Source organism: Haliotis rubra, unplaced genomic scaffold, assembly GCF_003918875.1.
Source record: "Haliotis rubra isolate DU_JTF1 unplaced genomic scaffold, ASM391887v1 Scf90, whole genome shotgun sequence".
NCBI classification, from domain to species: domain Eukaryota; kingdom Metazoa; phylum Mollusca; class Gastropoda; order Lepetellida; family Haliotidae; genus Haliotis; species Haliotis rubra.
In genome coordinates this window covers 2,292,011-2,309,024 of record NW_025767635.1, presented here as the reverse complement: position 1 = coordinate 2,309,024, position 17,014 = coordinate 2,292,011, and the positions used below count along the sequence as shown (strand labels likewise).

At 43.2% G+C, this 17,014-nt stretch overlaps 1 protein-coding gene across 2 annotated transcripts; it reads left to right on the top strand.

Moving 5' to 3' along the window:
• Positions 1-422: 422 nt before the first annotated feature.
• Positions 423-16,976, top strand: LOC124263970 (39S ribosomal protein L13, mitochondrial-like). Of its 2 annotated transcripts, XR_006895003.1 has the most exons (8): positions 423-555; positions 1,098-1,221; positions 2,404-2,497; positions 5,149-5,209; positions 5,819-5,905; positions 15,433-15,554; positions 16,654-16,808; positions 16,890-16,976. XR_006895003.1 is itself a non-coding variant. In XM_046698700.1 (7 exons), the coding sequence occupies exons 1-7, from the start codon at positions 535-537 to the stop codon at positions 16,703-16,705; spliced, it is 561 nt and encodes a 186-aa protein (XP_046554656.1). In that variant the 5' UTR covers positions 423-534; the 3' UTR covers positions 16,706-16,976. The 2 variants fall into 2 exon arrangements, 1 of the variants encoding a protein (XP_046554656.1); XM_046698700.1 differs by having other exon boundaries at positions 16,654-16,976.
• The last annotated feature ends 38 nt before the right edge of the window (positions 16,977-17,014 follow it).

Here is a 17,014-nt window from a genome sequence, read left to right as displayed (position 1 = left end):
AAAATACTACTGTACAATCTGTACGGTACTTTACTGGAGAAGTTTAATAAAAATATAACATGTTACATTTGATCACTTTATAGATGACATCGTGTATTCATTTATGAATAAGGTAGTACTTTAGTAATGTTTCAAAAGGCAGACGACCTATTATGTAATCTGTGTCAACATTCCCCCAAAACATCATAGACACGACTCAAGACTAACTACATCGCGCCGTTTTAACATCACATACATACTGCCATTTTGTAAAGGTGCTGTTTCCGCCTGACCACGACTACTGAGTGATGTTTATCGTGATCAGTTCATTTGTTTACAATTAATCTAAAAACACTAAACAGTTGCGTCAAATGTTCGGCATTCGCTAAATTAAATTTTCAGCTTACAGCGTCCTATTATTAAAAAGTAAAATAAGAGCGATGTTAATTTTCACACACAGATAAGTGTACTCCAATGACTTTCCCCAAGTTCACCGGAAGTTGATAACTCGCCTTAGCAAAGCATGGTGTGAACGATAGGGGATAATATCCGTAAATGGCAAACAACAGAGTATTGGTATGTAAAATAGCGGGGTGTTGTCGGCACCGTGTTTCCTTTTATAGACAAACTGTACAGAACATTGCAATATATTTTACCGTTTCTAGATGAAACACCTGACATCGCCAGCACCAAACACCAGTGCCAGTCCATGTTTTGTCAAGACCCAAGACGGTGTAACATACTGTAAACATACTGTTACATACAGGTCGGCTGTTGGGTCACAGCAGTTGCATTGTTTAAACATGAAGCATGTTCTAAATGAACTGCTTTCACTGACATCCTGTCCGAAAGGCATTGCAGCTTCTCTTATAAAGATGATTATAGATAAATGCTAAACAAGAAACAGGATCATTCTGCATGCTATGAACACATTTTCAAACACTCATTCACAGTTATCGTTAATGATACATTTCCATGGTTACAGCATATTTTCATTTGAGGTGTGTTTCTATTGCAATGACAACTGCATGGATTAAAACACTGTCTGATAGAAATATGCCAGCATAATTATCTCCACACTGACATGTTAAACATGTGTTTTAAACTTTTATTTCCAGCAATGGGCAACGTTTGCTCGCACATGGTGGATATATGATGCCAACTGCCAGTGTCCCTTCAAGTCAGCCAAGGTCCTCGTCCCCCACCTCCAGGGGAAACACAAGCCAATATATCACCCGCTCAGTAAGATCTCAAAGTGCTTCGTTGTGTGCCATATTTATACAAATTCTTAGAGTGACAGCAAAAAGTGTTAACACATGGCATTTGCACATTTGCTTGCTTGCATCGTGTGGCAGCCATGATATGAACCTGAACAGTGCCAGAATTTCTAAATATTACACAAGGATCACTCTGGTTGTCACTAGTCCAAAAGTAAGAATTAGCTTAGTTGCCATAACTGCATTCCTTAGTGCAGCTTTTCGCTAAGTTTCATAATGAGTCAAAACTTTTCTAAAGAAAATTATGAAAATCCTTTGTGAATAAGGCCGCTGACATAGTGCTCCAACTGTCATATCCCTTCATCTTTCTTGCAATTGAGAAAACTGCTGTATAGTAGTTTTTCACAAATTGTTAGGTGAGAAAGTTGATGAAGTAAAGAGTTTGCCTGACTAGACAGATGTACAGTGATAATATGTAGGTATAGTGGCAGTACACTTTCCTGTTTTGCTTACAACTGTCTAACTTTGTTTAGACTTGACCTATATAACAGATTTCCTTAAATGCAGAATGTGGTCCGCAAGTGTGAACCTGAAACATAGCCATGTAGGAAATGTAAACAATGATAAAAGTGGAAATCAAAATCGGTCCAAATTTTTAACAAATAAAATTGATGGTGACCAAAATAAATATTCTCTAAAAACCTCAGATTATCAGGGTCTTACACAAAAATATAGTAACAGAGGACACAGAAGACGTATGTTGCAGAGGGATTATTACTTGAATACTTGAGGGTACTTTCCTTTAAACACCCTTAGAATTATTTATTGGGATCTGTTGGAACCCTTGTTTTGAGTGTCAACGTATAACTTTGGGTTATGTTCAACATGAGTTGTGGATTGGTTTGCTGGTATCACAAAGGGCATTATTGCCAGGGAGGGACTGTAATTCTGAGGAACCGAAAAACATAATGAAGATATCGGGAGAGCTGATGATGTCCATACATGCACCGGTTCTAGCTAGTGTTTGTGTTATGTCACTTTTGTGACCTGTAGAGGTTGATTCTGTGCTCGGTCTTGAGCACTGAATTTTTATTAAGAAATATAGGTGGAAGTCTGAGACTGTTTACTTTTACAGGTGTTTCTATGCTACAGTGATATGCAAGTTTCATTGTGTAAGCAGCTAGTGAGAACATGTGTCTGTCTCTAGGTGACATCGGCGACCATGTTGTTGTCATCAACACGAAGCACATTGCTATGAAGGGAGACTACTGGAGGAAATGGCGGTATCATCATCACACAGGGTAGGTTGATGTGTTACCGTGACTACACAGGATAGGTTGCCTTGACTACGTCACACTTTCTGGTTTTGATGGCTGCCATCATATTGCATGTGTTTGTGTTCCATGTCTATAGATACCTGTAGTAAGTTGTAATTGAGATCATGGGATTCACACTGTCCTTGCTGTTTACAACTGGTTTACTCCAGTATGGGTTCTTGTGAGATGTTCAGTTCTTGATGTCTATTCATTCCGTAGTTTCATGTAACATTAAATGTAAATACTCCTACATGTATGGCTGTGGAAGTTAACATGTGTGTGAGGTCAGCTCTATGTGAATAAAAAAACTAAGTTGAAAGGTATGAAACCCAAGAAGACACCATCCCGTCAAGACTAGCAATAAGTTCTCTTATCATCTAATGGAGGGTGTTATCGGTGCAATAAAGCAATCTGATAAACTTGGTATCCAAATCTGATAACTATGCAAATTATGTCAATCCACGAACTACTTTCACAAAACTCCATACTATGGCTGAGCTACAGATAACTTTTTGGGCCATTGAGTTATGTACTCGCTTTTGTTCATCTCAACTGGGTATCCTATTTTCCTTTGAGTAACCAAATAAATTGTACCCACCTCACTCACACGCAATTGATTATTTTGCCATTTTCCATTAATTGTAAAAATATAAAAAAGTTTAAATGTTGGTTTACGTGTTTGTTATTTATATTGGATCTATAATATGAGAAACGATCAGAAAGACTGCAAGTTGCCATGTTTGTATGCTGAAATAGAACCTCTCAATAGACCTCAGTTATTTTACCTAACCTCAGTAACCTCCATCACATTGTTGTGTGTACACATGTAATATCATATTTAATGAGTATTTACAAAAATTCAAGCGTACTTGTACGCACTAGACTTGAGTTTTCACATTAATATTTGTGTAATTTACGAGGATACGCAGCTTGTAAACAAACATGGCTGCCTCCATTCTCAAAATTGGTGATTCTGTAAGAATTGATGGCAGAGGTTCTGGAGTTGTTACTGCAGTAATTGACTTTGGAAAACATGAAACGGAGAACTTCGTTCAAATTGAAGATATGGATTATGAGGCACAAGGGAAAGATGATTGTCTAAGAAAGGTCCCGACCAAGGATTTTGATCTATTGATCACAATACAGACGACGAATCGATTCCGTCAGGTATCAGAAACTGATATTGATGAGGTGATTACCCGAAATGAAAATAGAAACACTCCCAAGAAAACCCTGCTGGATTTTATTGTTCTTTTTAAACAGAAAGATCTGATTATAGGCATGAGTTATGTTTGCACTGTATTAGCGACTAGTCACAACCATATGCCGCCGTCATGAACGACCTTCACCTTGGTGTAACGCTAAGTATTGTTACGTGAATGCTCGATTCTCTTCATATAAATTCATTTATCATACAATGGATAGTGTTCTCAGCAGGATAAAGCCAACGGATATTTTCGGTATCCGTTGGGGTCATATATGGATATCGATGCAAATTAGAGAGGTCATATGCAAATTTCAGGGACTACTTTCACAGTGTAAACAAACATGGCTTCAAGGGTTGGCGGTCGTGTCCAGATTGACGGCTTTGGTTACGGTACTGTCAGTGCTTTGATCCCAGAAAATTCATGCCTGGTTTTGATAGATGGAGTAGATTACAAAGCGAAGATAGAAATTCATAGGCTTACGAAGATACAAACATCAGTTCCCTGACCGACTGTCAGTGTTAGCGAGAGAACGGTGCACAGTGTCACGCTAACATTAAAGCGTATTTGGTTGTTCAAAAGGTTAATTGAAGGTTTCTGAAGTTCCACGTGAGTTTGTTGTTATTTTTCAAACGTAAGCTAAGATTTGTTGACATCAATACGTGTTTTTTAGCATAAAAGCTTACTGGGAACTAGATGACTGCTGAGTGATCAGGAGAAAATTATGTCACCGGGCTTGTGACGTAACGTATTACTCCTCGCCAAGGCTTGCTAAATACAATGATTATTCCTAATGCAGGATATTAACCATCCCAAAACACACTCGCGTGATAACCTATATGTACGATTTGTTTCTTTTTTTAAGAGTAATTTTAAGAATGACATTATATGATAAAGAGATTATTAACCGAGTGTGTTTCCGTATCATTAATGTCATATATTAGGAATAAAAAATATGTATTATGCTCGCCAAAGGCTTGCATAATACAATTTTTATTCCTAATATATTATATGCCAAAGGCTCGCATAATACAATTTTTATTCCTAATATATTATATGCCAAAGGCTCGCATAATACAATTTTTATTCTTTATATATTATATGCCAAAGGCTTGCATAATACAATTTTTATTCCTAATATATTATATTCCAAAGGCTCTCATAATACAATTTTTATTCCTAATGTATGATATTAATGATACGGAAACACACTCGGTTAAAAATCTGCATATCTTCATGTAGCAATGGTAGCTAAACCTGACAGTACTCATTTATAACAGTTGAGATGCAAGCTGTACCTCAGTCATCACCTCCTGAAACTATATATTGTGACACCACTTCAACGTGACTCTTCTCAAGTCAGGCGTGACAACGTGTATGGCGGATCCTATAGTTGTGTGATGTGTTCATTTCTCCGTCTCTGTGTTTCAGACATGGGGGTGGCTACACTGCCACATCGGCATGGAGACTGCACCAGCTGGATGCCACAAAGGTAACGATTGAGACACTGTGTGGAGTCACCCTTGACAGCTGTCAACAAAAAGCTGAACCCTTTCACCAAAGTCTGCTTGAATCATACACTCAGTACTCGTTTTTGTTTTGTACCATAACAATGGCACAATATTACTTTCATATCACAATCTTTTCACTTCAGACAGACATAACATTTTCAAAGCCTGTTAACCATGACGTCCTTCTTCCTTTATAGCCACGGATTGGACTAATTTGTTATTTTCAGCTTACTATGTTGTTATCTGGTGAGTGACAGTGCCTTGTGGTTAGCAAATGTAGCATTTTCTTATTTTAGTGAACTCTGAGAAATACATTTTCCCCACATTTAAAGCGCTGAATTGTTTCTTCTTTTCATACAAGGAGCTGCATAGGTGTTATGTTTGAGTTGTCTCAAGGAGCTGCATAGGTGTTATGTTTGAGTTGTCTCAAGGAGCTGCATAGGTGTTATGTTTGAGTTGTCTCAAGGAGCTGCATAGGTGTTATGTTTGAGTTGTCTCAAGGAGCTGCATAGGTGTTATGTTTGAGATCTCTCAAGGAGCTGCACAGGTGTTATGTTTGAGTTGTCTCAATGTCAAGCGTGGTGTTACAGATCATGTACAGAGCTGTATACAGCCGTCTCCCGGGCAACCTGCTGAGACACACCATCATGAGAAGACTACATCTGTTTGAGGAGGAGGTAGGAGAGTTGAGACCTGTAGCTAGTTTCATACACACTTGGAAATACTTTGACTGCAGATAGCTCTTTTTATGAAGGCCTTGCAAGATGCAAGATATTAATAACGACATAACACTGATCAGTGGGATCCTCTGATTATTGAAAAGTCTGTCTTTGCTGCAAATGATGTGGTTTTGTGAACATGAATATCATAAAGATTGGCTGTCACGCATCTCATCACCAGCTTCTCAAACCTCAAAGAGTTAGGGAATATGAAGTTGATGACATGGTCTGCTTCTGTCATGTGTTAGATGTTGTTAAAGAAGGTCAGTATTCTGTCCCCAGTAGATTCAACTTAAACTTCTATCCTGTTTTACACTGTTCCCTCTTTTACACTCTACCCTGTTTTACACTGTCCCCTCATTTACACTCTATCCTGTTTTACACTGTTCCCTCTTTTACACTCTACCCTATTTTACTCTCTATCCCGTTTTACACTCTACCCTATTTTACACTCTATCCTATTTTACACTGTTCCCTCTTTTACACTCTATCCTGTTTGACACTGTTCCCTGTTTTACACTCTACCCTACTTTACACTCTATCCTATTTTAAACTGTTCCCTGTTTTACCCTTTATCATGCTCAACACTGTTCCCTGTTTTACACTGTTCCCTATTTTACGCTCTATCCCATTTTACACTGTTCCCTCTTTACGCTCTACCCTATTTTACACTCTATCCCGTTTTACACTCTATCCCGTTTTACACTGTTCCCTCTTTTACACTCTACCCTATTTTACACTCTATCCTATTTTACACTGTTCCCTCTTTTACACTCTATCCTGTTTGACACTGTTCCCTGTTTTACACTCTACCCTATTTTACACTCTATCCTATTTTAAACTGTTCCCTCTTTTACACTTTATCATGCTCAACACTGTTCCCTGTTTTACACTGTTACCTATTTTACACTCTATCCCGTTTTACACTGTTCCCTCTTTTACGCTCTACCCTATTTTACACTCTATCCTATTTTACACTGTTCCCTCTTTTACACTCTATCCTGTTTGACACTGTTCCCTGTTTTACACTCTACCCTATTTTACACTCTATCCTATTTTAAACTGTTCCCTGTTTTACACTTTATCATGCTCTACACTGTTCCCTGTTTGACACTGTTCCCTATTTTACGCTCTATCCCATTTTACACTGTTCCCTCTTTACGCTCTACCCTATTTTACTCTATCCCGTTTAACACTCTATCCCGTTTTACACTCTACCCTATTTTACGCTCTATCCCGTTTTACACTGTTCCCTCTTTTACACTTTATCATGCTCTACACTGTTCCCTCTTTTACACTCTACCCTATTTTACAATCTATCCCGTTTTACACTGTTCGCTCTTTTACACTCTACCCTATTTTACACTCTATCCTGTTTTACACTGTTCCCTCTTTTACACTCTACCCTATTTTATGCTCTATCATGCTCTACACTCTTCCCAGTTTTACAATTTTTCCTTATCCTGACTCATGCTTAATTGCTTGTCTTCTTCTTCTTGCGATAATAGTGGAACACTTGTATCTCCTATTGAAGCTCCCTTCAATGTAAAATCACTAATCACTACTCACCAAGAGTTGTCCCTCCTTCTGTTTTGGCGGGAAACTGGCGCCACTGTTCTCCCACATGCCTCACTCTCTCCTTCTTCGCCCAGTGAGCAGGTTGTGAGAGTGCCTGATTATTTAGTTAGTTACCTCTATAAGTTCTTTATAGAGGTTTAGCTAGTATCCTTCATCAATATGTTTTGATATTTATTCGTATTTACAACTGTTTTTTCACGGTGTATTCCGTGTTTGTTCAGTAGTTTACGTTCATGAAAATCTGTTCCGTATGTAAGTTACGTTTCTCTGCTGCTGACCCGCACCTAGTATGCCCTAGTTGCACAGTACCATGTTCTTTCAGCTCACGCTGCAATTGTTGCAAGCTTTTATCAAATTGTGAATTTAATAAATATTTACTTTGGGTCCTGAGGCGTGCTGCAGATAGGTCGCGCAGGATTGATCCAGTCATGGACAACACAGCTGAGTCCCTCACCAGTCAACTGCTGTCGGACGACCCCCTACCGTCTGGTGTTCCGCTGGAGTTTCCCTCGGAGGAGAGGCTTGGGACGAAGTCCGCCACCTCCAAGAAGAGACCTGCATCTCCAGTCATCCCGTCGTCGCAGTCCAAGACTCGGAAGTCGTCTACCACCCAGCGCAGACTTCGCACCCCCAGGGCAGCTGCCGCAACCAAAGGGAAGCCAACGCAGACTACTAGAACTTTCTCGGCCGAGATTGTTCCCGTCGCAGAACAGGGCCTGTATGATGATCAGCCGATCATCATCCCAGAGGTGCATCACAAGAAACGACTGGTCTCAGCTACAGTGACGTCAGCGCAGATCCTATCTCAACCCGATGTATCAACGCCGACATCAGATGATCGTCCCGTGGGCCCCCTCGCCATCATCGCAGAAAGGGCAGCGCTGGTACCACCGCAGACCTTCCAGGGCGACTTTATGCAGCAGTTCTCCCAGCAGATCATGGAGCTAATGGAAGAGCGCTACGGCCCGGGGAAGAAACAGCCAGCCCAGGGCCCGAGCCTTCGCGAAGGCTCCAACGTAGACATCATCTCTGAGGGGCCTGCCATCAACGTGACATCTGCCAGCAGAACTACACCACTGGGCCAGCCTGCGTGAAGGTCGACACAGCCTGCCCCGACGGAGGACTCGGACGACCAGCGTTCGCGGAGGCGTTCGCGAAGGACTACACGATCCCCACCTGCTTCGGACTCAGATGATCAACGCTCGCGGAAGCGTTCACGGAGGAAGAATCGCTCATCCCCGGACTCTGGCTCGGACAACCAGCCTTCGCGAAGGACCAGTCGCCACTCCCCAAGGGCGGACTGAGATGGTGCTTCGCGAAGGCCTTCGCGAAGGACGTCAGCTACAGTATCCAAGACATTTTCGTCCCGTAGATCATCGAGGGATTCACCAGGAGCTTTGCGAACCTACAGTCGCTCATCTCCGCGCAGGTCCCCATGCAGGCACAGCTCGTCAGGCCATTCACCACGTCGATCTCCTCGCCGATCTCCACGCAGATCCCCACGCAGGTCTCAGCGAAGGTCTCCACACAGGTCTCCACGCAAGTCACCACGACGTTCGCCAACAAGTCTCCGCGCAGGTCTCCGCGCAGGTCTCCACGCAGGTCTCCACGTAGATCGCCACCCAGGTCATCACAGTCACGCAGGACACCACCTCGTTCACTGTCGGAGGAGTATCAACGTCCCCTTCTCAGAGCTCCTGTTACTGAAGATGATTGCGGCATCATATTCTCGGACTCTGAAATACGGTACTGGATGGCTAATGGTTTGGACTTGGCTTCACCATCTATAAGAACGATAATCCGGCTCACACCTATCTGATGACAGATGATGATGTCGACATGCTCACTCTACCCCCGATCGATCCCGTCGCATCGGTTCCACAGAGCCTGCACGCAGCTTTCAAGACAGCCACTAAAACCCAGGCGCCACACTTACCACAGTTCAACGCCAGGAAGTTCTCCTCCCATAATATGGATCCTTTCCTTAAAGCTCAGGACATAGACGACAACTTTAAAGTAATCAGCGATGCCAAGGCCAAGTCGTACAAGATTGAGGACCGCAAGCTGGCTCAAGTAGAAACTATGACCAGAAGAATGTTCTTCGGCCTCAACAGATCTCGCACAGTCAACGAAACGCTCATCGCCAAGTTTCGAGATTCCACTGCGGAAGAAGACAGAATGATTTATTAGGCCCTCCTTATGCAGAAGAAGGACCAACAGTTCATGTCAGACCACCTTTCGTCCATCTCCGCAGCTCTAACTCTGGCTCATCGTCAAGGTCTCCTCGCCTCCTGCAGTTGGAGTGAACAGTTTACAGCATCACTTTACACAGCCCCGTGGTCAACTCCTTCCATCTTTGCTGGAGAAATCGACAGGGTTGCTAAGGAAGTCACTAAAGATTCAAGAGAAGTCCTAAAGTCCATAGACACTCTGGCCAGCGTCATCAGGCAGACAACCCAGCGTTACTCAGGAAGATCCAAGTTTCCTGGAATTCAGAGAGCACGGGACAGGAAAGTGGGGAGCTTCAGAGGCGGGAAGGACTCTTTTCGCCGCCCATCCGGCAACTACAGGGGAGGATCCGGACGAGGCAGGGCACCCAGAGGTCCCTGGAATTATCGACGATGAAAGACGGGTTCGGAACGACTTGAGTCTTCCACCCCCGACCGTTCCTGTACAACCTTCACAAGTGGGTGGATGTCTACAACGCCACTGGGAAAACTGGGAAATACTACAAGATCCATACGTATCCAACATCCTAAGACACGGATATCCCATCCAACTACAGGCCAAGCCACCGCTGACAGTCAACCCTTACAAGTTTGACTTCAAGGCACATCAGATAGAGAAGTTACGAGAGGCTGTCTCATCTCTTCTAACCAAGCAGGACATAGAAATCGTGGATCAAGTCAACATCGAACCAGGTTTCTACTCCCCAGTTTTCCTGGTTCCAAAGAAAAAACCCAAAGAAAAGTTCCGACTCATCTACAATATGAGCACGTTCAACAGGGATTATCTACGCAGACCCCCCAGGTTCCGCATGATACATCTACCTCAACTAATCCACCTCGTCCATCTGATGGACTACATGGCAAGCATAGATCTACAGGATGCCTACCTGCATATCCCGATACATCCCGACTCGAGAAAGTACCTCAGGTTTACACTGGACGGGCTACATTACCAATGGAATGTCCTGCCATTTGGAATATCATCGACCCCCTGGTTGTTTACAAGAGTAACGAAACCCATAGTCACGTATCTACATCATCGAGGGCTACGCAGTGCATTTTACCTCGACGACGGGATTCAAGTAGATCAAGACCCAGTCCGTCTCAAACTACAACTGAATTTCACCATCAATCTACTAACTCAGCTAGGATGGTTAGTGAATCTACTCAAGTCGGACCTAGAACCTACGCAGGACCTACAGTTTCTAGGCATCAGATTTCTCACGAAGCACAACCGTATTGTCGTGCCAGGGGACTGATGGCTCAAGATTCAACAGACCATACCTCAAGCCTTACTCTCTCCATGGCCACTAGGACAGTGGCAGAGTCTGTTGGGTCTCCTCACGTCTGCGTAAGACATGACAGCCAGAGGCAGACTACAGCTACGCCCGTTACAGGTCCTCATCAACGCTCATCGCGACGACCTACAACCCTTCAGTCTACCGAATTGTCTCAGACCACATCTACTATGGTGGACCCGGAGGTCGAATGTTTGCGAAGGCATCTATTTAGCAGAGCCGGAGTTCAAGACCCATCTATACGTAGACGCGTCACTCCAAGGTTGGGGAGCACATCTCGACAACCATGTGGCAGCCGGGATATGGAATCAGGAAGAGAAACATCTGCATATCAACATGCTAGAGATGAAAGCAGCAATCAACGCCATACTCCATTGGAGCACCATTCTACAGAATGCGCATCTCATGGTACACACAGACAGCTCAACAGTGGCGTTTTACATAAACAAACAAGGCTCAACAAGATCATTGAACCTACTAGATCTCTGCTTTCAACTGTTCGACCTAATCGACGATCTGAACATCCACATAAGAGCATGTCACATTCCAGGAGCCAAGAATGTCATAGCAGACGCACTATCCCGTCCAACTCTACCATCACCGACGGAATGGATGCTCCATCCAGAAATCTTCACACAGATCATCAAGGAAATAGGAGCTCCATTAATAGACCTATTCGCCACACAATTCAACAATCAGCTAACAACATTCGTCTCGCCAGTCCCAGACCCACGAGAGCGGGCAACGGACGCTTCAGCATATCTTGGGAAGGCCTCAACGCCAGACGCTGCTTTCTGCCGCCAGCTTCTACCAAAGTGTTACAGAAAATCAGCCAGGCAAGGAACCTCCAACTGATTTTGGTCGCTACTTTACTGGCCAGCGAGAATATGGTTCCCAATTCTCATACAAGAACTCGACCACCAATACTGCAACTACCAGAGCGATCAATCTACTAGTACATCCTCACACAAAACAAGCGCGATACGGCAACTCCAAGGGCATTCCAACTACACGTATGGACTGGATCAAGGCGTGTTTAAACAAGAGAGGTAACTCAGCCAGAGCGGCGAAAGCAGTCATGCTTGCTTTATGCAATCTCTACACGCAACTTGTATGAGCGACGACAAGCATGCAGTTTTGAGACCTACGCTGCTAAAAAGGGATTTACAGCTAGAAATGCAACACATCCTCAAGTGGCAGACTATCTTTGTCACCTACGACAAACCAAGCGTCTGAAAGGGTCTACACTCTCAACATACCTAGCGGCATTCAGTTCAGTGATAACTATGAGAACGGGTGCAAAGCTAACCAAAGTACCAGAGTTACTGGCCTTGTTACGCTCTTACAGATTGGAGGACCAAAAACAGAGATTTCGCGCTCCGGCATGGGACCTCAATATCGTTCTCAAACATCTCACAAGTGACGTTTACGAACCACTGGAGACAACATCCTTTGAATTCTTGACACAGAAAACACTGTTCCTGCTAGCCCTAGCAACAGCAACGAGGATGTCGGAAATTCATGCTCTAGATTACGAGTGAACGCAATTTGATGATAATCAAAATACGGTGCACATGGGACTGCGATGGGATTTTATCGCTAAGAATCAACTGCCAGGTCAACCGACAGACAGACAATTCCACGCCCCAGCACTATCCTCCATACTGACCACATGATACGCTTTGACTTATCCTTGTGCCCTGTGAGAGCATTGAAAGTTTATCTACATCGATCCAGAATGATGAGACGCAAGTTTAAACAACTTTTCGTCCCGATATCAACAGCGACACAGACGGAAGTCTCCCGTACTACGATATCAATCTGGATAAGAACTGTCATACTACGAGCCTACAAGGCTGCAGGACTCGATCCTCCAAGAGCCTCTAACCCTCACTTAAATTAGAGCACTGGCATCAACACTCGCTTCTACATGGGAATTGCTCGCTAACACCCATCATGGAGGGCTGTTTCTGGAAATCGGACATGGTGTTTGCAAACCACTACTTGAGAGATATCGCCACCGAGGGACGTCTCAGGCATTCACCATTTCGGCCCTCTGGTTGTCGCACAGCAGTTGACAGTTCCCCACAGAAGATGAGACGTAGTCTCGCTGTGTTATCACATGACTTATCAAGCCTACACTCAGCAGAGTTTGCTTCAGTATCCTTGCACGTCTCAAGACTAGCATAAGTGATAAACCCAGTACTTGTAAGTTTACTAGTACAGTCGGGTCGCTTCTCCACTTTGGAGTCGCTAAATCCACATTAATGTTAACAGAAATAGGACCAAAAAGTTAACTATTGTGGTCCCCCCATCTAAAGGCAGCTGAAAGAACACTTTTGAGTACAGCAGCAGAATTTAGCGTAATTACAGTGCCATTATGAAGTTCCCGTAGGGGTTTTTATTTTGACGTAAAATTCACTAATTAAATCCTAAGTGCTTTTTCCCACCACCTTATCTGTCGGATTCTACAAGCAATTAAGCATGAGTCAGGATAAAGAAAAATATGTAATTTTCTGAGTAAAATTGATATTTTATACTTATCCTGACTCATGAGGTAAGCCCTCCCAACCTATCCACAAGACACTTTGGATTTCCCTGTAAATTCAAGTGTCGGGCTCGTATTCAGGAGAGAGTGAGGCATGTGGGAGAACAGTGGCGCCAGTTTCCCGCCAAAACGGAAGGAGGGACAACTCTTGGTGAGTAGTGATTAGTGATTTTACATTGAAGGGAGCTTCAATAGGAGATACAAGTGTTCCACTATGTTCGCAAGAAGAAGAAGACAAGCAATTAAGCATGAGTCAGGATAAGTATAAAATATCAATTTTACTCAGAAAATTACATATTTATCATGTTCTACACTGTTCCCAGTTTTACACTTTATCTAGCTCTACACTGTTCCCTGATTTACACCTAATCATGTTCTTCTTCACTGTTCCCTGTTTTTCACTCTATCCTGTTCTACACTGTTCCTTGTTTTAAATTCTACACTGTTTCCTGCTCCGTACTGTTTCCTGTTCTACACTCTGTCCTGTTCCCTGTTTTACACTTGATCATGTTCTACACTTTTTCCTGTTTTACACTTTATCATGTTCTACACTTTTTCCTGTCCTACACTGTTTCCTGTTACACACTCTCTCCTGTCCTACACTGTTTCCTGTTACACACTCTCTCCTGTCCTACACTGTTTCCTGTTACACACTCTCTCCTGTCCTACACTGTTTCCTGTTACACACTCTCTCCTGTTCTACACTGTTTCCTGTTACACACTCTCTCCTGTCCTACACTGTTTCCTGTTCTACACTCTCTCTTGTCCTACACTGTTTCCTGTTACACACTCTCTCCTGTCCTACACTGTTTCCTGTTACACACTCTCTCCTGTCCTACACTGTTTCCTGTTACACACTCTCTCCTGTCCTACACTGTTTCCTGTTACACACTCTCTCCTGTCCTACACTGTTTCCTGCTCCGTACTGTTTCCTGTTCTACACTCTGTCCTGTTCCCTGTTTTACACTTGATCATGTTCTACACTTTTTCCTGTTTTACACTTTATCATGTTCTACACTTTTTCCTGTCCTACACTGTTTCCTGTTACACACTCTCTCCTGTCCTACACTGTTTCCTGTTACAAACTCTCTCCTGTCCTACACTGTTTCCTGTTACACACTCTCTCCTGTCCTACACTGTTTCCTGTTACACACTCTCTCCTGTTCTACACTGTTTCCTGTTACACACTCTCTCCTGTCCTACACTGTTTCCTGTTCTACACTCTCTCTTGTCCTACACTGTTTCCTGTTACACACTCTCTCCTGTCCTACACTGTTTCCTGTTACACACTCTCTCCTGTCCTACACTGTTTCCTGTCCTACACTGTTTCCTGTTACACACTCTCTCCTGTCCTACACTGTTTCCTGTTACACACTCTCTCCTGTCCACCTACACTGTTTCCTGTCCACACTCTCTCCTGTCCTACACTGTTTCCTGTTACACACTCTCTCTCCTGTCCCACACTGTTTCCTGTTACACACACTCTCCTCTCCTGTCCTACACTGTTTCCTGTTCCTACACTGTTTCCTGTTCTCCTCCTCTCCTGTCCTACACTGTTTCCTGTTACACACCTCTCCTGTCCTACACTGTTCTCCTGTCCTACACTGTTTCCTGTTACACACTCTCTCCTGTCCTACACTGTTTCCTGTTCTACACTCTCTCCTGTCCTACACTGTTTCCTGTTACACACTCTCTCCTGTCCTACACTGTTTCCTGTTACACACTCTCTCCTGTCCTACACTGTTTCCTGTTACACACTCTCTCCTGTTCTACACTGTTTCCTGTTACACACTCTCTCCTGTTCTACACCATTTCTTGTGTATTTGTCCTCAGAATGTCCCTGAGGAGATCCTGGCCAATGTCACCGGTCAGATCCGTCAAGTGATGCCAGTGCCAAAACGATATGATGAATACACGGAGGAGGAAAGAAAGACATTCCCCAGACTCTTTGACTGGTATGTTCTGTACATCAGTTTTCCTCCTAGAGCGAGGGGTCCTGACCGCCTTGGGGTCTGCAAGGGGCAGTACGTGTCATGTCTTACATAGCAACATCAGGGTCTACTGGTGGTGTCAGTGTTCGTTTGATAGCATGCGTGAACATGTGACACTTTTACATGCTAAATATAAAGGATATAAACAACTTGGTTTGTCAGTTGTATGATATGCACCATTTAGCATTTCAGTTTACTATATACATCATATGCCTCATCAATATGTTTGATGGCTCACAATTTGTCGTGACCGGATGATTGTCAGTATATAGGATAAACTTCCCCTGGCTGGGCAGTATATAGCATATACACCACTTGGTGGGGAATTGTGACATGCTACACTAACTGACTGGTTGGTAGTGTTCAGGAGCCAGTTGCTAATTACATGGGTCAAGAATGACTAAAGGCCAAGACGAGCCCCAGTTGCTAATGACATGTGTCAAGAATAACTAAAGGCCAAGACGAGCCCCAGTTGCTAATTACATGTGTCAAGAATAACTTAAGACCAAGACGAGCCCCAGTTGCTAATTACATGTGTCAAGAATAACTAAAGGCCGAGACGAGCCCCAGTTGCTAATTACATGTGTCAAGAATAACTAAAGACCAAGACGAGCCCCAGTTGCTAATTACATGTGTCAAGAATAACTAAAGACCAAGACGAGCCCCAGTTGCTTATTACATGTGTCAAGAATAACTAAAGGCCGAGACGAGCGCTAGTTACTAATTACAAGTGTCAGTGATATATTTCTTGTCAAGAATATGTTTCAGTGAATTACTTCTTCAGCATCCCTCAGCACACAATGTGTATTGTTTTATGCATTGATTGTAAACATTGTGTGTACTTGACGCATATTCCTGCATTGTGTAAAACAATGACATGATTACACAATGCCATTTAAAACAATGACCATTTCAAACCGTTTCAGTGCATGTCAATATCACAAGTTCACAAGATCACAACTCAAGATTTTTAGACTTTGTCCCAATCAATTGATGGAGAGATTCATAACCAGTGGATCATATTCGCTTCATGTTTCCTCATTGCCGCCATCTTGTTTTGCAGGCCAGAAGATCATGTGCTGGACTATGGGAAGAAGAAGGATGACCTTTCATAGTTTAAGCTGTAGGACACAACTACCAGGGAATGTGGCCAGCCTGGGGCTGAAACCTGGACACAGGAATATCCTCGGGTTGGTCTGTGTGTCCAGCAGTGTGTGTGTCCAGCATACAGGACATATTGGGACAGCAATCAGACATAAACATGTACACCTGGGATGGAAGGTTCGATGTCATGGTCAGATGTGTGTGTGTGTGTGTAGAAATTACAAAAATATTTGTATGTGTGTTTTAAAGGAAATAAACCAGTTGTTTACATGAAGAACTTTACAAAAGCGTTATGTTTTCTATTGGAAATAAACGACCTG

What these genes read in the sequence shown, in the direction of transcription:
- LOC124263970 (XM_046698700.1), top strand. Translation starts at nt 535, where the DNA reads ATGGCAAACAACAGAGTATTG. An exon ending in GCCAATATATCACCCGCTCA is followed by an intron (nt 1,222 to 2,403) that starts GTAAGATCTCAA and finishes GTCTGTCTCTAG; the next exon opens with GTGACATCGGCGACCATGTT. An exon ending in CGGTATCATCATCACACAGG is followed by an intron (nt 2,498 to 5,148) that starts GTAGGTTGATGT and finishes TCTGTGTTTCAG; the next exon opens with ACATGGGGGTGGCTACACTG.